We start from the raw sequence: 21,376 nt of genomic DNA on the forward strand, positions 1-21,376 counted from the left end.
CAAAAAGCAACCTAAGCAGCCTCTGGGGCAGGAAGGGTAGAAGGAGAAAAGAGGTTCAGAGTGGCCCTCTCTCCCTCCTAGTATCTTCAAATTCAGAACTGCGCAGTGGTGACTCCCACACTCTTCCCATGAGAGACTCCTCCTCTCACCTCTCTTCCACAGTCATGTGGACTAATGGAGGAGAAGCTTGGCTCCTATTGCAGATTGGTTGAGTAGACACAGAAGTGGCCATAACACTGCTGGGCAATGCTGACATCACCAGACCACTCCCAGACTGGACTTCCTGTCCACTGTGTTGGATGGCTGCCAGGTCCAACTATTTTCCACTCCCTCCTTCACTATCTCTTCCCTTCAATCACATTCCACTTGTCCTCCAAGCTCTCCTCCTTCATTACTTCTCTCTTCTGCACTGCACTAGGTCTCCTTTCCCTCCCTTTTCCTATCCTCACTTGCTCCTCTGGTCTTCTTATTTAGCTAATCTGTCTCATAACTAAGCCTCAAGAAAATAATTTTTTTACATCCTGAAATTAATGTGCTATTTTCAAACCATCACTTTCCCCTACCAGTAGTCCTATCTTTTTTAATTGAAATATTTTGGGGCAGGGATTCATTCATTTCATGTCCACCATAAGATTAGTGTCAGTACTGTTAGAAGAATCACAGATTGCAAGCAATCTGATGGAACTTGCAATAAGAATATTTCTTCCATGGTTCCCATAAAGAAACTAAGTGACCTACTCAGGTTGACATGATATGGCAGGAGCAGGACAGCAAACAGAATGGGAACCTACCAGGTTCTAAATTATCACCTGGCCATCCTTCCTTCTCCAGGCCAGTAGCTGTCCATCTGTATAGTGCTTAGCACAGTGATTCTCAACCAAGGTGCCTAACCTGTGGATGCCATAAAATCATTAAGATTGATGCAGGGTGCTGCACAATATTAGAACGGTCAGCTGTAGAAACAACTAAGCATGATTCACAAGTTAAACCCAGAGATTTCAAATAGGAATCCCTAGCATCAAAAACATTCAGACCTGATGTGGCCTTTGAGTTCTTTGAAACAGAAGAATTGCTCTATTATTTTCTGTAATCAAGAAATAAATGAAACCTAAAAGCCAGCATTTTGTGACCGGTGCCTTGGCTATAGAAAGGGGTGCCCTGGCTCTTAAAACCACTAGCTTCTCACAATAGGTAAGATCAGGATAGCAGTTGTCCTTTGGGTACTATTGTAATAATAACACAAAAAAAATCTGACTCCAGTTGATAGCATGAGACTTTCCCAACCAGTACAGGATTGTGAATTACATTTTAAAATGTGATGCACGTATTCTTTAAAAAAATTGTGAATGAAATCTAGCAATTCTATAAAAAATACAGGGCCAGGATAAATAAGTGTCCAGGACTCTTAACTCATGGAAAACTGTGTTCACATAGGAAAGTAATGTAGGAAAAATTCTATCTTAAAATCTTTGTTTAAACAATCAGACACAGTAGCCTATAAAACTAAATTAGAATATAAAATTTATTTTTCTTGTGACTAAACCAAGAAGTGCAGGCATTCCTCAAAATGCAGACCACCAAAGTGCAAATTCAAAGTGAAAAAAAAATCACTTATTTCACCACATAAAGGTTTTATATGGGTAGCCAGGGTGTACACGGGTAGGTACTCCCTTCTCCAATTGAAGGGGATTGCTAGCGGGCAGGGGTGCTGTGAGCGAAACTGCAGACTACTCAGTTTTCCTCTGTCCCAAAGGAGCCAGGCCAGGACAATCTGGAACTTAAATATGTACATATTTATTATTATTTACATAAATGGATAAAAAATAGGCATAAATATAAACATATGTACAGATATATACGTATAACAGTATATATTCAGAGAGAGAGAGAGAGAGAGAGAAAGAGAGATCCTCTGCTCAGCACACAGCTCCTTTTATTCTCTTCAAAGGCTCTGACCCCTGAAGTTGTCAGACCAGCAGAGTGCAGTCTCAAACCAGGTCTGAGGCTTTTCTTTTTTTTTCCCCTCTCTCTCACCCCGAGCAAGCATTGGGCATGGCCCCTCCCAGCAGCTTCCTGATTGGTGGATGGGCTTCACCAATCACAAAGAAGATTCTTCAAGCCCCAGACATGCCGAGCTATATCTGTAAGTCCTCCACATATGAAAAAATCTACTTCAATAAATTAACAATTTTTTCCTCTACATTCATAGTAAAAAGCAGTAAATGGGGGGGGGGGGGGGGGGGGGGCGCACGGGGTGCTTTGTTTTGTTTTTAGATTTGCATAAAAATAACTTATTAGCACCATGGCAGCCAGCACTGCCCAGGAGCCAGAGCTGCCCTGTTACGCCTCTGTTATATAGTACAAAATCTGATACATAAGCCAGGATCATTCTCTATTGATACTGAGTACTTAATGTAATTTATTCAGCTCTGTGATATACACAGCTCCTATAAAGCTCACTGTTCCCTCCTGTTAAACTGAAAAGATAATAGGCAAGAAAAATGACCAGCATACAGAGCTTTTTTTTACAATATGCTACAAAACTAGTATACTCATGTATATACACGCTCTTTCAGAACAAGAGTCAACGTTTTAAAAACCAGTTGTTCGTCTGTGAAAACACAGGCCTGATTTTTAGGGTGGGTCTGTCCTCACAACCCTAGTGGAAGTCAATGGGAGCTGTTGATATGGACCATTTCTAAAAATCACCCCTATATTATTTAAGCCATATGCTCAAGTGTGGAGACACCTAAGAGTCAGTGATCCTTTGTGCGTTTTTTTTTTGTGTCTCTGTGGTTGTGTTAGGCTAAATGAATAGGAAACAATTTCAATTCCAGTATCTCCCATTGCTTCCAGCCTAGAGACAGTTGCCAGGGCACAAAGAGCATAGCAATACATTCTACCACATTAAGCAGTTAAAATAGAATGAATCACTATTTTACACATTTTTTGAAGTGAGCCAAGAGAGACATTGATTTAAAGAGTAAAGTAATTGGCACCTGGAGTTTTGATCTCAGACATAGAAATATAGAAGTTCAAGAGAACAAAGAATTCATCAAAAGTGATGCAATGTGACAGGCTATCACAGAACATCGGAAAAGGCAAGTGCAATAAAGAACACCCCTCCCCCCTCCAAAAAACATTCTGCCTGCCTATTGTTCACCTTTTTTACTCTGGATAAAATTTAAAAGAAAAAACAAAGGACAAAGACTTGTTTGGCCTTTTTGCATGGGGTGAAAAGGGATGAATTGGCTCCTGGGTGAAATTTACCTGAGAAATTGCCTTTCTGTTCATGTATTACAACTCAGCAATTCCAATTAACTTGCCCTAACCCCTATGTAACAGTACAATCCAATTCTCACTGAAGCCGTGGAGCTGGGTCAGGTGCATCAATAAAAGCGAATGGTGACAGGGTATTTTCAGTGATAGGCTTCAGAATTGAAGATCTTATTCCCTGCCTTGCTCTGCCAGCATCTACAGTAGACCTTCAGGATGTGTTACAAGGTCATCTATTTTCCCAGATGTTCCATGTGGTTATCAGCAGAATCAGGAAGCATATGAGAAGGAAAAGACCAATACCTAGAAAGATTTTATATTAATGAATATTTACTATATTTATAATAGCCAATATGACCTAGAATTTTGATAGCTTACTCCATTCAATAAAGGGCCTAACAAGCCAAAATAAGATAGAAATAATTATGTTTAATTATAATACATAATACATAATGTAATTATCAAGTATTAAATGTAAATTTATGTTCTGTTTGGAAAAAAAAGAATTATAAAATTTACAATGATAATGTACTTGTTCCTAGTACTCACTAGGCAAAATATTAAATAGCAACTGCAAGAGTCAAATCTGTTTAAATCCACAAGACCAGGTAACAGACTGGGAGGCTCTCTGAGCCATTGAATTTTAAATCTTGGAACACTGAAAATTACAGGCAGTGAAGCAAGGGAGTTGGAGAACTAATGTTTCTATATTAAGAAAGCAATAGACCTATTAACCTAACTGCTCCTAGGGCAAATCATTGACAGGTAACCCCAGATATAATCAGTAAAAATTTAAGAGATGGTAACATATTAACATGAGTCATTGTGTTTTTATTATTAAGGAGGTCTTGTCGATCACACCTGATGCCCTTTTGAGTTTTTCAGTTTGCCTGACAAAAAATTACCATGTTAAAATAATATAATAAGATAAAGAATACAATTCATGTAAGACCATGTGACATTCCATTTTAAAGCAATTAATACTACACAAAAGTAATGTAGTGCATATAAATGGATTAGCAACATACTTGATAGAGTTCAGGAAAAAACTGTAGATGAGGAATCATCTTCAAGTGAGAGCATTTCTACTAAGGTTCTTATGCTAAAGATATTTCAATATTTTCAGTAATCTGGAAGAAAATAAAAAATCATTACTAGGAAAATGCATAATTGTCACAGTACTAGTGGCTTAACAAAAACTGCAGGTCAGTTCCATAGAGCAGTTTGGGCTGCATGGTAATGTAGGTTACATTTACTAGATGGGAGACTATATTTGAAAAGCAGTGATTCCAAAAAGGATGCCTTTCACAGCGGATGACCTACTGCACACAACATTCCGGAGTGAGGAATGGCTAAGAAAGCCAACGTGAGCCTTAGATACACAGAGCAAAGAAATTTAGAACAGAAGCAAGGAGTATCAAATTCAGTGGGTGTCCTCACTTTTTAAAGGATATTGACAGCTTTAATTTCCCCAAAGGAAGGATAGAAGTGACATTTATTATTTGTAGAGGAAGGTAGCTGTGGTAGTCTGAAGTCAGTCAGAAGGTAGGGTAGCTTTAGGCAAGGTACAGCTATTCAAAAAGCCCAAGGCAGAATCTATCTAAGTTACGTGGTTTTCTGTAAGTGGTGTAGTTTAGATCAGTAGTGAACAAAACGCACATTCACCCTTTGGTAGGCCAGGGGGGGAGTGGGGGCGGAGGGAATTCTAGAGTGGCTTCTCCCATTTTTAAACCAGTCTGTGTATGCCTTACTTCTGTTTTGTTATGGCATAGATTGGTTTCTGATCACTTATACCAGGTGCAGAAAGAAGTGACAATTTTCACCCGATCTGGTCACATAAAGCAGTCTATAGCCGTGATCAAACAACAAGTGCATGGCTACAGACAGATTAAAAAATGGATGATCAGGTGAAAATCTGACCCCTCATTGCATGATGTATCAGCTAAAGATGTTTCAAAGGGTGCGCCTACACATGCAAATAAGCATGACTAAATGTAATGCACATTACGCCAATGTGCATTAAGCCATTTTGGCAGGTGTCCATATGTCCCTCCAGTCCTGTCATGTGCCCTTGTGGCCAGCAGGAAGAGCTCCAACCTCTGGCCACATGGCTACCAGCACTTGGCAGCCATCTTGGATACTCCGATCCCTGGCCAGTCCCTTCCCCGTCCAGGAGACATGTACCCAGCACAGGCAAAGCATGCACCAGCTCTCTCCTTGCCCACCCTGCCTTCCCACACCAGGGCTGCTCCATCCCCATGCCCCTGCCAGCAATGCTTCGCTGCTCCAGCCCAGCCCCTGCTAGGGACAACTAGCGTCCTGTGCTCCCACTGGCCATGGTGCTGGCCCTGCTGGCCCCAGCAGCCCTCTACCCCACCCAGGCCCCAGGAGATCCATGCACCCACCAGCGGGGGCCAGGGAACTAGATGCAGAAGGCCATGGCTGAACTCCTCATCCTGTATTCCCTGCTCCAGCCTACCTGCCCCGCTGCCCACACACCCCTACTCTCTGCACCACTCTCAGGCCAGGCACATGTTGAAATAAAAAACTTTATTATGCTCACAATACCCACCCCCATCCCTTCCCCCTCAACAAACAGAACCTCTCTCCCCTCCCACCTCCACCCTCAATCAACAGCGCCCCTCCACAACCGTCCCCACCCACCAACAATAAAAAAACCCACTTACAAGTTAAAAACTGTTTACAGGTGGGAAACTATATACATATGGAAACCTATTTACAGTAATTTGGGTGTTCAAGCCTGGGGGGAATGGGGTGGCCTAGGGGGCAGAACCCTGGGACACCCCAGCAGCCCAGCCCCTGGATGTTCCCCCATAGGTCCAGGGCCCATGGCAGCCCCAGTGGATGGAGGCCTCATGCGCAGCCAAGTCTTCTGCTATGTGGTGTGGGGGGAGAGTGGTGGGTCTTGGCCCAAGCAGGTGGCAGCAGGTCTGCGTTGGGGGCCAGGCCAGGTAGTCTGGTAGGAAGAAGGCATCTAAGGACCTCCTCCAAGGGCCAGGCAGGGACCAGCTGTGGGTCAGTGCGGGGGACCCAGGGACCCTGTGGGGAGATAGGCAGAGACTGGGCAGTGGGGGACATGTACACAACTGCCAGAGCCAGGAGGGTGTCCATGGCCTGGCAGTCAGCATTCCCCAGCTGCAGGGGCGGCTCCAGGTGCTCTCACTTCAGGGCCTCCATGTGGGCCCACTGGATCTGCTGTGCCTGGTCCAGCATCTCCACCCAGATGACATTAGTGCCAGGTCACATCTACACGTACGTTACTGTGCATTAACTAATCACGACTAAATTTGATACTGGTATCAAAATTGCAGGTATCAAATTTAGGTGCATTTAGCCTTAGTTAATGCACAGTAAGGGCATGCACATGTAGACGCATGCCCGTACTATGTATTAACTCAAGTTAAAGCGCATTAACACACCTCATGTAGATGTGCCCATCATGTAACATATTCTGTAACTTGTGTCTGAAGCCTTCCCAGCCTGTCACTGTTTTCAGAATGGGAAGAGAGAAAGGGAATGGTGGGAGCTCAGTCTGGGGAGTTTTCAGCACCCCCCTGGACAGTGGGGCAGGTGTATTGAAGCCTCCTTGAAGTGGGGGGCTCCCGTTCACCCTCCCCACCCTTCGGCACCAGGTAGGGAGCCCCAAGGATGAGCTCCCTCTGCTGCCTTTCCCCCTCCCATTCTGCAAACAGCAAGCACTGGAGAGGCCTGGCTGTTGCTATGGGAACCTGGCTGCAGGCTCCCAGCCCGCAGCTAGGTTGCCCTTCCCCCCTGCAGCCAACAGTGAACTTCTGTCTGAACTGGGGTAAGGTTGTAACTCCAAACACTTTGCAGAAAATGTTCTGAATTAGACCTGGGAGTTGCACTTCTGTCTGCATCTACCAGTAAAAGTGTAATGTCTGTGCCTGGCCTTATAGACTAAGCTATGTGTACATAGATCACAAGCTTTCATGAACCTAAGTTCACTTTATCAGCTGCTGTGAAAGGGCATGAAGAAAGCAGAGTACAAGGGGGGAGAAATTAGAATGCAAAAGAGAAACGAGGGGGAAGAGAGAGAGAAAGATGGGGAGAGGGGGAACAGTGCTAGGAGAGAAAAACAAACAAGCAGTAAACCCTTAGGAATAGGGTGCATCACAAAAGTTAATCCAGGTAATGAGATGAGAATCTGTAGTCCCTTCTTAAACCATACTTAGCACGGTGCAGTGTTCCATAGTTTTCTGTTCAAACTGGTTTTTAATTTTTTTTTTGATTGCCAAAGCTGATCTGTCTGACATCCACTGCAGAAAACTACAAAAGCCTGTGGCAGAACACATCAACCTTCTTGGACACTCCATCACTGACCTCTGGATTGCTCTTCTCAGGCAAAAAAAAAAAAAAGTTTAAACCAGTTTGAATTGGGACTGAGGAAAAAGAAATCACCCACAACTGGACAGTATTAAATATGGTTTAAACAGGAACCACAGATTCTTATCTCATTACCTGGATTAGCTTTTGTGATCCCCTATGTTCATATGTGTTTACTGCTCTTCTGCTTTTCTCTCCTAGTGCTACGCCCCTTCCCCCTATCTCTTCCCCCATTTCCTTGTCTTTTGAATTCTAATTTCTCTTTCCTTATTATGCTCTGCTTTCTGTATGTCTTTTCACAGCATCTGATAAAGTGCACTTGGGTTCATGAAAGTTAGTGCTCTATATGTGTGTGTGCATGTGTATGTGTAGTTATCTTATTTGGTTAGTCTAATTATTATTTGTATTGTTGTATTGACTATGAGCCTTTACAAACAGAACAAAGTCCCTACCCCAGTGAGTTTAAAAATAAGCATAAAACGAGAAAGGAACAGGTGGATACAGATAGGCTGAAGAGGATGAGTCAACAGTGGGACAATACTGCTCAGCATGATAGACAATGATCTCAGTACAGTGACTGATAATTATTGATAAGCAGGGATCCTGGTTTTCTCTAATAAAAAAAAATCCCCAATTTTCAGTTTAAAAAAAGTAAAAAATGTCTATATAATAGTGGTGTTGCATTTTGATCATGGAAAAATGTGGATTTTGGGTTACTTTTTTTAATCCAAAAATTGGGGATTTTTTTGGCCCATGTGAAGAAATTGCCCTTTTCCTCTGCCTCCCTGCTCTGAGTCTACCCAGTCCCTTCTGTTTCAAACTCTGGCTGCTAGATCCACCTGGTCAAGCTGGGTGACTAGGTTGTGAAAATCCCTAAGGCAGGGAAGGAGCTCGCTCTCCCTTTGTCTTGTGCTTCCCACCAAACAAACCTGAGTAACCCTGGTCTCCCCACACCTGAGGATGCTGATGACTGTTAAAAGGATTGGTCTGCATCATGTAGCCCCAGTTTCTGGTTGGGGTGTAGTGATGAGGTCACAAAAGTTTTAAAAGGGGTTCACTCCATTTTGGAAGAGATCAAACGTCTTTTGGGATCAGTGGTTATGCGTAAGGGGTGCGAGAGAGCTGGTGCACCCCTTTTCAGGCTGTGCTCCCTGTTTAGGGGAGGGGGGCAGGCAGCAGGGGGGCAGGCAGGAGTGCCAGTGCACCCCCTGTGAGTGCTGGCTGGGGAGCAGGATCACCAGCAAAAGTGGCTGTGATACTTCCAGAAGTGGCCACAGGACTTCCAGAAGTGGCACAGCCAGTTTTTGGTGAGTGAGATCAGCTGTTGGGGGACCCCTCCAGTTGCTGATTGGTGTCAGGGGAGGCACGTGCCCCCCCGACTCAAGAGCCACCAGTCTCCCACGTTTGGGATACTGAAGCAAGCAAAAGGGCCTCTAGAGCTCCATCAGTCTCTGGATGAACATGTGAACATGTGAACTTACCTGAAATTTAGCTAGTAATTTAGAATGAAGTAATCCAGACACGTATCAAAAGGCCGACAAGCCTATTCTGTTTTGCTCAAGGTGTTTTTGTTTCCTTTTTTATATTCTTCTGTTTTATGCCCTTTCCCCAGACCATCCTTCTGATAAATAAAGCTATCTGTTATATCGCTGTGTGTATGCTTGAGAGAGGTGAGGCAAGCCTTTTGAGCTCCCTTTTGCTTAACTGGCTAAGGTGGACATGGCTTTTTACTCTCCTCCCATACAGAAGGCTACTTGTGAATGCTTCAGGCTAAAAGGAAGCCCCCAAAGTAGCACGATGGATTAAGCACCCCCAAGATCTACAGGGTCCATGTATCCAGGCTGCACAGAGCTCTAGCAAAGACCCAGGGCCAGATGGTGGCAGCAGTTACCCCAGGCTTGCAGGTGTGCTCCAGGAAGGGGGTTGGCCGGATGTAGGGCCCCAGGGAGGAGGCACCCAAAGCCTGGTTTTTGGTCAGGTACAGTGAGGCAGGTGGCTCAGTGTAGGAGTGCTCCCTACTGGCCTGCCACAGGCCAACTGGAGCTATCAGTCTATCTCTTGAACCTGAACAATATTCGAGACAAAGATAAACCAATGGAGAATGACAAAGAGAAGGAGAGGTGACATGGGGAAAATGGAATCACATTAGCATCAGGTCCTTACTGGGACTGCCTGGTTTCTCTCTCATGTCCTCCTTAATCAGCCCCATGTTTGTATCCATCTTCTAATTGGTCAGCTTAGTTAGGTGTCAATTAGAAAAGTGTCAATTAGAAAAAAAAATTGTGGCCTCGTGAAATTGCAGTTTTTAGAAGGGAGGATCTTTCATCCCTTTCCTCCATTCCTGGCCTGGAAAAATTTCCTTTTTCTTCCCTTACTTCACAAGCAAACTAACATTAGCACACGTACAGAGATGCTTCTACCTACCTGCCCTAGAATTTTATAACCAAAACATAGCATAGGCCTACAGTTGTAAATATAAATCTATACAAATATACAAATCACTGCTGGTAGCTAATACATTTTCATTTCAAAGCCCAAATAACCAGTCTTTCCTATTTACCAACAGCTCTTTTTGCTAATTGATTTGAGGCCTAGGTCTTTCTCTTGCTAAGTTTAAATTGAAGAATTGGGCATTTGCTTAACCTGGAAGGTTGCTTGACTCAAACATCTTTCTGATATACCATCTATAATGCTTACAAGAGTCATACTGATTACTTGGTGTTTCAAGATGGCTTGAAGCCTTACAGTCTTGCCCAGTTTCTTGAAACTGTCAAGGTAAAAAGGCTGAGAAGGGGACTCTGTGGGTTTCTTGTATGTGGTGGTTTGTATTTCACCATTAGAATCCTAGAAAATTAGGGTTGAAAGGGACCTCAGGAGGTCATCTAGTCCAAACCGCTACTCCAGGCAGGACCATCCCCAACTAGATCATCCCAGCCAAAGCTTTGTCTAGCTGAGTCTTAAAAACCTCCAAGAATTGAGATTCCACAACCTCTCTGGGTAACTTGTTCCAGTGTTTTACTACTCTGCTAGTAAGAAAATTCTTCTTAATACCTAACCTAAACTTCCCTTCCTGCAACTTGAGACCACTGATCACTTCTGTCATCTGCCATCACTGAGAACAGCTTAGCTCCATCCTCTTCCAAACCCCCTTCATGTAGTTTAAGGCTGCTATTAAATCCCATCAGTCTCCTCTTCTATAGACTAAATAAGCCCAGTTCCCTCAGTCTTTCTATATAAGGCATGTCCCTCAATCCCTTGCTATTTTTGCTGCCCTCCACTGGACTCTCTAATTTATCCACATCCTTTCTGTAGTGGGGGCCCAAAACTGAACACAGTACTCCAGATGTGGCCTCACCAGTGCTGAATAGAGGGGAAGAATCACTTCCCTTGACCTGCTGGAAACACTTCTACTGATGCAGAACATTATGCTGTTAGCTTTCTTTGCAACAAGGGCACACTGCTGGCTCATATTCATCTTAATTTCCACTGTAACTCTCAGGTCTTCTTCTGCAGAGCTTCTACCCAGATAGTCAACTCCCAGCCTGTACTCATGCATGGGATTGTTCCATCCTAAGTGCAGGACTTTGCACTTGTCCTTGTTGAATCTCATGAGATTCCTTTTGGCTCAATCCTCCAGTTTGTCTATGTCACACTGAATCCTAGCCCTACCCTCCAGTATATGTACTACTACCCCCAGCTTGGTGTCATCTGCAAACTTGCTGAGGGTGCCCTCTATGCCATATTCCAGGTCATTGATGAAGACATTGAACAAAATTAGCCCCAAGACTGATCCCTGGGGGCACTCCACTTGATACCAGATGCCAACTAGACATCATACCATTGACTACTACCCTCTGAGGCCAGTTTTCTATGCTCTAGCCAGTTTTCTATCTATCTTACAGTCCATTCATCCAGCCCATACTTCCTTAGCTTGCCTGTGAGAATGTCGTGGGAGATCGTACTAAAAGCCTTGCTAAAATCAAGGTATATCACATCCACTGGTCTCCCCACATCCACAGAGCCAGTCACCTTGTCATAGAAGGCAATCAGGCAAGTCAGGCATGACCTGCCCTTGGTGAATCCATGCTGACTCTTTCTAATCACATTCTCCTCCTCCAAGTGCTTCTAGATGGATTCCTTGAGGGTCTGCTTCATAATTTTTTCAGGGATTGAGGTGATGCTGACTGGTCTGTAGTTTCCTGGATTTTTATGAAATAAGCAGTTCCCCATTTGACAAACTAATACATGTATTACAGTACTTACTCCTCACACAGGGGCCTGGTGGGGGCAGTGGAAGAGGACTGAGCACTTACCTTCTTTTGCAAAAGCTGGGCAGGAACAAACAAGTGCTTACAGTGCAGTAGCTGGGCATACACTCACCTCCTTGCACAGTTCAGGGGCTGGGTGGTTGTGGGGAAGGGGGAGGAGAAGCCAGGCAGGGTTCACCTCCTTGCACCCTAACCACCCTTAAAAGGATCTTGCAGTACCCTGGTAGAAAATCACTGCTTTAGAGGCATTAAATAGCATTTTGGAAGTGAGTAGATGATTGCAAAAGATATTTTGGGTGTAAAAATGAAATGAAATGAATTAGCTACAGAACAGTTAACTTATGGATGCTTATCTTGCTGGGATCCTATGACCCCAGCTGACTTCCTGCCCTTTGGGCAGGGGGCTGGACTCGATGATCTTCCGAGGTCTCTTCCAGCCCTAATGTCTATGAAATCTATGAAATCTATGAACTGGCTATGTGCCACTCAGTAGCAAGGAAGCCATATTCAAATGCATATTTGCCATCTGTTAGACTGAAGCTTCAGTTGTGGAAGCTTCAGTCTAACAGAATACAGTTTTATTTTTTTTCTTGAGCCTTACACATGTGTTCATTCACATGCACACATAATAACCAGGTGTCAGTTTCCTTTGCTACCATTTCAGATCTCTAACCGTTTGATGTCTTCATAAATCCTCTTGATACCAAGACAGTGCATATATGTGAACTAGGAAAAGAAGCAAAGCAGGTCTTTCAACACCCTCCCGCAAAACCCAGTTTCAGTTAAATGGCTAGTACAGAAGCCTACCTAGGCTAGCACAGAAGCCTGCACACACACACCATCCCTTCTTCCATGACCACTTAAGTCTTGAAAGATTATTCTACAAAAAGTGACACCAACATGGTATAAAATGATACTTTACATTGAAATCCAGTTCTCATAGACAAGGGACCCATGACATAGACACAGGGTTAGAATTTGAGTTCAACTGTGGCTTTCTCCATAGATCCTCAAGGCATTTTCCCTAGTAGCCAGGCACAACCCCAATGGAGGGTATGTGGCAATGTCTCTACCAATGCTAGTCTTATCCCAAGCCTGAGGAGAAAGGATTAGTCTTGGACAAAATGGTCTGCAGAATGAGCTGAGGAAGGCCTGGGGGAAGCAGCTAGAATTTTTCTTAGGGACTGTGCTACATCATAGGCTCTCCTTACCACATCTATTGCAAGCCAGGTTTCTGTACATTGATTTGTGCTTTAGGAAAATAAATATATGGGATAATTCAGACACACACAGTCATCATGACAATAGAAACAATGACAGTGTATTGCAGGGGCTATTTATCTCAGTGAGAACAGACAGGGGGCAGGTGGGTAACCATCTTTATTGAACTAACAAAAAACTCTGAAGGCTTCCAAAGCAAAACAGCAGGCAGAAATAGGAGATAAACATCATGCAGAATAATGCTACCTACTAGCAGGAACACATAACATAATACTTGGTACATAACAGAAGGTCTGCAGAACGCTGTCGGAATAAAAAGATAAGAGATGCTGAGTACGTGGAAGCACTTGCAAGAATGGGTAACTTCTTCCTCTGATCAGCACACCTACCTTCTAGTGGTCAAGATCATGTACAGTCCTGTTAGATTTACTGCTGCTCCTGGGTTTAGTATATAAAGTAAACAGATATGCTTCCTTTACTCTTAGGATGAAGGGACACAGACACTTGGGGCAGTCAGCCCTATTCACCTCAGCAGTCATACATGGCAGGAACATTTCAACTGACAGTTCAGGTATTAATTTGTGAGAACCACAGGTAAGGCAGGACTAAAGAAGGGTTTGTGGATTCACTACCCAATCTGCCCCTCATTGCATGAGGTATCAGATAAAGATGTTACAAGATGTAGCATCTTTTGTAACTTGTGTCTGTGAAGCTCCCCGCCTGTCCCTTTTTTCAGAATGGGATGGGGGGAGCGGAGGGAGTTCAGTCTGGGGTTTTTTTAGACCCCCCCCCCTCCCCCCCGGAGGGATGGGTGAGTGTATTGCAACTCTGCCCCCAGATTGGAGGCCTCTGGTTTACCCACCCTGCCCTTCAGCACCTGCTGGGGAGCCCCAAGAGTGGGCTCCCTCTGCTGCCTTTCCCCCTCCCGTTCTAAAAACAGGGAGCACTGGCAGCGAGCCCTGGCCATTGGTATGGACACCCGCTGCAGGCTCCCAGCCCCAGCTAGATTCCCCCCTGGAACCAACAGTGAACTTCTGTTTGGTCTGGGGTAACATTGAAACTCAGCGCTTTGCAAAAATCACTCTGAGTTACAGCTGGGACCTGCATTTCTGTCTACACCCCTAAAGCTGCAGTGCACTGGGGCAGGGGTTGGCAACTTTTGCCTTCATGGGCCAGAGCTTGCAACCCTGGTGTGGGCCACAAATCTGCGTCCTCCAGAGAGGGCAAGTCATCTCTATTTACCTTCTCTGCAGATACCCAGCCTCTCTGCAGTGAGGATAAGTGCAAGCACAGGAAAGCAGCTGAGAGGCCTATGGAGGAGGGTATTGTGAAGGGGGCAGGTGGCTTACCACAGCTGGGCCAGATCCAGCTTCTTTAAGGGCTCCAACCAGCCTGTGGGTCATAGGTTTCTGGCCCCTGCCAGTGGTAAAATTTCAGCCAGAGGTGAAAAGAGATGATGCTTTTCACCTTGGGTGCGAGGAACTGCTCTTACAGACTCTACAGTGACATTTATCATATTCTTGTACACAGAACACAGTCCTAAAATGTACATCATTTCTGAATTCATTTGTTACTACTTGTCCGTAGATGTTTGTGTTTAGTGTAATGTTTTTAGGGTTCCCTCTTAAAGTTCCTTAAGTCCTTGTCTCTGAGTACTGCTCTTGGAGCACATGCTTTCTCCACATGTGAGATCAGAATCTTGTGGCCAGAAGTGCCTGCTGCCCTGCACCCCTCCCCCCTTCTTAAGCCCCAACCCAAATGAACCAGGAAAAGCTGTTGTGACTGTTGCTCAACTGTGCTTCCCAGCTGTGAGATGGTGCTTGCTGGTGCCCTCCTGCTCCCCTCTTGTATTCTCTCTGTTTAGCTACATAGTAATTTAAGGCTTCTACCCAGTTGGCAGAACCTCTTCAGTTCTTCAGGTATTTTTTAAAATTAAGAACATTGAAGAAACCCTTATTTTTGTAGATAACTGAGCAAAAATAATATTTTCCATAGCCTGATGACAAAATCAAACTCCTCAGGATTTAAAGCTTTTGTGTTGTGTGATAGACTGTCCTCGTTTTGGGTATGTACATAGCTAGTGCATCTTTGGTCTGCAATAAGTGCCTTGCCAAGAAAAGAGGCATGGTGCACCAGTTGCTTTTCATTACTGTATCAGTGTTAGGGATACTTAACCAAATCTTTCTTTCCTGGGACAGTCCATGAGAGGAACATCAAGTTACATAGGAACCTTCTCACCTAAAAAAGGGATTGTCTTCTCAGAAGAACCTGTTCATAGAATTTGTCTCTAACATCTATGAATCTATGAATATATGACTGGAGAGGTCACTGAGTCTAGACCCCAATTCCAAGAATCTACAAAAAGAAATTAATTTCAGAAAGGTCCACAAAATGTTCACTTCGGCCTGCACTCCTGCACACCACAATCCAGAATACAGCCCCAGCATCCTAGAACAAAATATCAACTTTCAGTACAAAGGACCAGAGCTTCAAAACTACATTGTACCACAGGAAGAGAGCTGGAGAAACCATGGGCACTGCCAATGTCTTGTGCTCTTGCAATAGCAGGGAATTTATGAATAAGACATACCCCAATGACCCCCAACCAGAGTACAAAGAAAGGTAAAAAGCTTCATCAGTCCCTGCCAGTGTGATCACCTGGGGGAAAATTCCTTTCTGACTCTAGATCTGGTGGTTGGTTTAATCCTGAGACTGGGAGCAAGATCCACCAGCCTAGCACCAAAGAGGCTTTTCAGTCCCGTTAGAGTACCCTTGTACCCTGCCCAATAGTCAGTCTCTGACTTCAGAGGAAAACACAAAGGAAACCAAAACAAACTAGTAATAATAGAAGCTAAGTTACATATTGAGGAGGGGAAGAAATCCTTCCAGGCCCTTACTGGCAACCAGTGGAAGCCCTGCAGAATGGGATTAAGTACACTACAATGAAATCTGGTTTATTAGTCACTGGAATAACTCATCACTATGGTTTTATTGGTGCACTGAATCCCTGTCATAGTGCTATTGGTTTGTACCCAAAACACTTTGGCTTATTCAGTATCTCTTAAAGTATAAATAGTCATTTCCAAATGTACACACATTAAATCTCAATTACATTTGTGCTTGATAATTAGTCTGCTTAAAAAGTACTGATTTATGCCCTCAATAGCACCTGTCAAGTCATTTGATGCTTGCAAAGCATTAGATACTCTTCTGTTCAACAAGACTTAAAGGGCATTTATGTATGTGCTCCAGGAGTGGAGGAGGGAGGGTGCTTTGGTTTTTGGTTAGGGCAGTTCTGAGAGCTGCTTTGATTGAAGCACCTGAAACATCGTGTGTGTCAGTGTCCCTGCGCTAAGGGGATGGGGGATGCTTTGACTAAAGCTCATGAAACGGGCTTTGGTTGGGGTACCCCTGCTGCCATTTTTTGGCATGGAGATGCTGATGTACATGATGCTAGAGTCTGCTGGAGTGTGGTAATTGCCATGCTCCATCAGACTCGCTTAATTGAGTCTGCTTCAATGCGCTGTAATTACAGTGCATCAGAGCAGCCTCACTGCACGTGTATAGGTGCCCAAAGTGCTTACTTATTTTGCTGTGCAGAATTATTTTCTATTTTGTGGATGAGCACAAGCAGTGTACATGAAGAATCTTTGATTTTGCTCTGTCATAATCATGTAATTCTTATATAGTGACTACTCTGAACTTTTATGGTAAGAAATTGTACATTAAGCATTTATCTGTATGTAGCAGGGAGCTTGGGGCTCCTGCTGCTTTAAGGGAAGACAAGCTGCAGGTGAGGAAGACAACCAAATGAACCACATGACCCAAAAAGGGCTGGGCTTGCAGGATATAAGCCCAGGGCCTGAGCTCGGCAGGCAGTCTAGCCCAAGGAGAGCCACATGCATGATTAGAAGGCAAGAGAGTAGGCCTTATAAGGAGAGGCTGGGAGCTATGGAACTCTTCAGCCTGGAGAAGTGAAGGCTCAGGAGTGACTTGGAGGCAGCCTATAAGTATATAAGGGGTGTGTATGAGGAACTTGGAGAACATCTGTTCACCAGAGCACCCGAAGGGAAGACAAGTTACAAACTCCTGGAAGACCATTTTAGGTTTGGACTTAAGGAAAAACTTCTTTACTGTCTGAGTCTCCAGAGCCTGGAATAGACTCCCCCCAGAAGTGGTGCAAGCACCTATTCTGGATACTTTTAAGAAACACTTAGATGCTTATCTTACTGGGATCATTTGACCCCAGCTGACTTCCTGCCCCTTTGACAGGGGGCTGGACCTGCTGATCTTCGGAGGTCCCTTCCAGGCCAAATGTCTATGAAATCTATGTTTAAGCCACAACAAGAAGGCCTAGTTAATTATTTCCTAAACCATTCATGCAGACAGCTGAGTGCCCAGACCACTTAAAAAAAGAAGGTGGGGAGGAGACTTGTTACTTGTAAAATAATAGGTCTTATTTTTGAAGACATACTCTGATAATGACCAAGAAACACTTGCAACAGGATGTCAGCCTAGGGGGATGCGGAGGAATTCTGCACAATCTTCTTGATGGCAGATGCTTAATCCCTGCATAGAGATGCTGAGATATTACAGTCAAGTCACTGAGGATACATCAGGTAGTGCCAACTAAGTCCAGCTACCTACTATTATGAACAGTTGGAGTGATTCTCTGAGGCAGAATAATGAGCTATTACAAAGAGAATAACTCAAGCAAGGGAATCAGTGTAAGAACATCCTCACCCAGGGAAAAAACTCTGGTTGAAGCATGTGATGTTATGCAAGTTCCATGACAGAACAGTGGTGGAAAGTATCAAAGGCACTTCAATGCATTGGGAAAATTGCTAAGGAAATCTTCACCAATTCATACATCATAACTTTAAATATAGCAGATTTTGTATCTGTACACTATCTGCCATGTATTGTAACTATCAATTATACATTAGACAGATTTATCTAATTTTCTGGAAAACATGTAGCTTTTTACTGAAATAGTGATAGTATGAAGTTAATGACATTAGAATTGAGGGAGAAAGCAAAGACAAGCTTACAATATTTTATAAGCAAGTTACAACAAAGGGGGTGTATCTACACATGTGCCCCACTGTGCAGTTGGTACTGCTTTAGCAAGTACTAAATGACTGTGCATTACCCGCTTATTGCTACTGAGCAGTAGTGGCGACATCACAGTTAGTGCCCACCAAGGCTATAGCTTGTCACTATGGTGATGTAGCATTTCATGTAGACACGCCCACTGAGGGGTAAAATATCCAAAGTCAATATATCATAGCGTAGCAGATTCCCCATAAATTACATTACACTAAAATTAGTCAAAATTTTATTTATACTTTTTACCTGTTTAAAAATCCTTGAAAAGTAAAAGTGATATTTACAATATATGCACACAAAGTAGTGTGTGTGTACTGTGTGTACTACATCTGATCCCTGAATCTCAGCTGCTAAACACCAAGTAAAAATTTACAGAAACCTCCCAAGATGCAAGATGTCAGATTCTTGGTTAACTATATAGTGGAATACAGCGATGGATTATTCCTGCAGCTCTCAGAGCCACAGAATCTGCTAACATTTCTTCCTTTGTAAGATCCCCCCGACCAGTATAATTACATCCCACAAAAGACAAAACAAATTATGAAAAAAATAATGATACATTTTGCCATCATTAAAAATTAAATATGGCTTTCAAAATCAACTGCTTCAAATATGCATGAATATGACAATGAGAAATTGGTCACTGCAGATTGCTCACTGAAGTGGGTGTGAAGCTGAAGTCAGGGTGAAATCAGAATTATAAAAGAAAACATTCCAGCAAAGCCAATTAGCCAAGGTCAGACAGAAGCAGCACACATTTCTGCAACCCCTATAACAAAAGGAAACAGAATTTAAAAAGTAATGTAAGTAGTAAAACAAAAATCAGTCCTAAAGTTGCAGAATTAAGTCTCAAAAAAAAAAAAAAAAGCCCTTCTTTTACACTGACAGGTTTTAGGTTTTAATTATGTAAAACATTAATGAAAGGATTTCATTTTCTATCTTCTTGTAAATTTGTTTCACAAAATGTTCTAATTACCTGCAGACATATTAATAGCTCTTTGAATGATATATTAGCATACCAGTCTAAGATGTGCTCTCATAGCAATAATAAAATGAGACTTCCAAAAAGTATACCAGCACATAACTATGATACAGTATGTATATAAATACAGTACAAATGCTGTTCACTGTGTGGGTAAAAGCTGTGAGTTCCAACTATGAGATGCACACCATCTAGAAAACCTCAAAATATTGTATTCTGAAAAGTAACTGTATGAAATTGCTGCTCTCTATCCCCAGTCCCCCACAGCGCTGCTGACTGTGTCCAGTCATTCTCATCTATCCTGGCATAAAGGTCACCACCTGGAATAAAGATTTATTTTTACTAAATTAGCACTCTAGTGCCAATATGGCAACAGGGCCCACTTTTATTCTGGTTTATATTGATAGAATGAGAAGGGTAGTTGGGATAATACATGAATGAAAGAGACCCCAGCCTGATTTTCAAGTTTGAGATTATGTTTGCAGGATTGGAATTATATAGAAGTGTCATCACTGCACCATCTATTGATTGTCTTTTGATCTACCCCACATGTACTCAGTTTACAAGTAAAAAGCGGACATTTTAGACTCAATTTTAATTGGACATATTTTAATTAAGGATAATAGGAAGGAAGTAACATGACAAGTGAGAGTCTGCATGATATTTCTCAGGAGAGAAGGAAGGGGCTATTTAAAAAAAATTCTGCAGAATTTAATACAAAATGGGGTTTCTTTACTCCCTCTCTACACATTCCAACACTTGAAGAGAATTTCTGATCCCATTCCCAAAGTCAATATTAACTGGCATCAATGCTGGATATCAGGTACCTCAAAATTCCAATTTTAGAAATCCTTAGGTCCTAGAGTTTTTCACAATTTAAGTGTGGGTTGTAAATCAAGTGAGAGTAAATCTAGAGAAATACCCGTCCTTAAAAAATACAACATAATTTTCATGTTACAGCCTTCAAACAGCATCACAAAATGTTTTACAGAGAGAGAAGTATAGTAGAGACTAAAAAACGACTGTAAAGTGTAAGAGTTTACAGACTCAACTGCAGTAACACATACAGGCTGGGGAAAAAATACCAGGAAGAAATGGATGATAAAGTGAAATGCAGAAGTCAGGTTTATGAAATGGTCACTTTAAAAACAGTAGCCTGATTCCCCAGGCAATTACACTTGTTTTAGACCAATGAACTCTACTGATGCCAGTGGTCTCTCTCCATATTTGTAATGATTTAAGTAGATGGAAAAATATAAACCAACATTGTTTAAACTTTCCCATTCTTCCTTTTTTCCCCCCCTTCAAGGTAGTCAGTTAACACAGGTTTTCAAAAATAAATCCTGGGCAAAGTCCAGGATAGTGTGACCACCAGGAACCAGGTTTCCCAAAAGAGGGCTCCCCTATTTTGGGGTTTGAACCAATAGTATAGTCACAGGGATAAGACTGCCTCGAGTAAATGCGATGCATTAATCTGAACTATTATTTTCAAGGCTTTAATTTGAGATATATATTCCAGAGTCGATTACAGTAATGTTACTCGATACACTTCCATGGGGTCGTAAGAATCAGATTTGGCCTTCAGGTATGCCTGTGCAAATCCACTGAAGGGAATGATACCAGATGATGATAACTGGTTTCAGAATTTGTAAATGTATTATATAACCACAGTTGTATTATGTAACTGGGTATGCCAAGATGGAATAAATGTTACATGCTTAACCCATAATCACCTCTTGTTGTGATATTTTTCATTAAAAAGTCCAAGCTCCAATAATTTAGCATTCTCTTAATCAGTTTCATTAACACTGACTTCACCGTGAGACTGTTTTTAAAGATTACTAAAGTAATTTGTTATTCTTACCTTTTTCAAACAATTAATTTTTTACTCGAAATATCTGGACTCCTAAAAAAAAAAAGAAGATATGGATATCTGGATTAGTTCAACATGAACACACATGCAGCAAAGTATTTATGTAAAAGCTGTGTTAAACGGCATGGGTGGGGAACGCTGCGTGCCTGTAATATAAAAATCCCAGGTACCTGAGGCAGGGGTTTTCGGCTGGATACAGAGCAGGGGGTGGGGAGGAGGATGGGGATTGGCGGCAGCGGGATGTGGAGCAGAGGCAGCACAGGGTGTTGGGTGGTGGTGGCA

At 42.9% G+C, this 21,376-nt stretch overlaps 1 protein-coding gene across 1 annotated transcript in view; it reads right to left on the bottom strand.

Annotated features, from left to right (window-relative positions):
* Positions 1-18,437: 18,437 nt before the first annotated feature.
* Positions 18,438-21,376, bottom strand: part of EPSTI1 (epithelial stromal interaction 1) — a 103,462-nt gene continuing 100,523 nt past the window's right edge. Inside the window, exons 10-11 of the mRNA XM_006017315.3 lie at positions 21,086-21,127; positions 18,438-19,008 (exon numbers count right to left, since the gene is read on the bottom strand). Coding sequence (XP_006017377.1) covers positions 21,107-21,127 — 21 coding nt within the window. The 3' untranslated portion in view covers positions 18,438-19,008; positions 21,086-21,106. The remainder of the gene's footprint in view (positions 19,009-21,085; positions 21,128-21,376) is intronic.

The sequence above is a fragment of the Alligator sinensis genome, unplaced genomic scaffold (assembly GCF_000455745.1).
Source record: "Alligator sinensis unplaced genomic scaffold, ASM45574v1 scaffold59_1, whole genome shotgun sequence".
Taxonomy (NCBI): domain Eukaryota; kingdom Metazoa; phylum Chordata; order Crocodylia; family Alligatoridae; genus Alligator; species Alligator sinensis.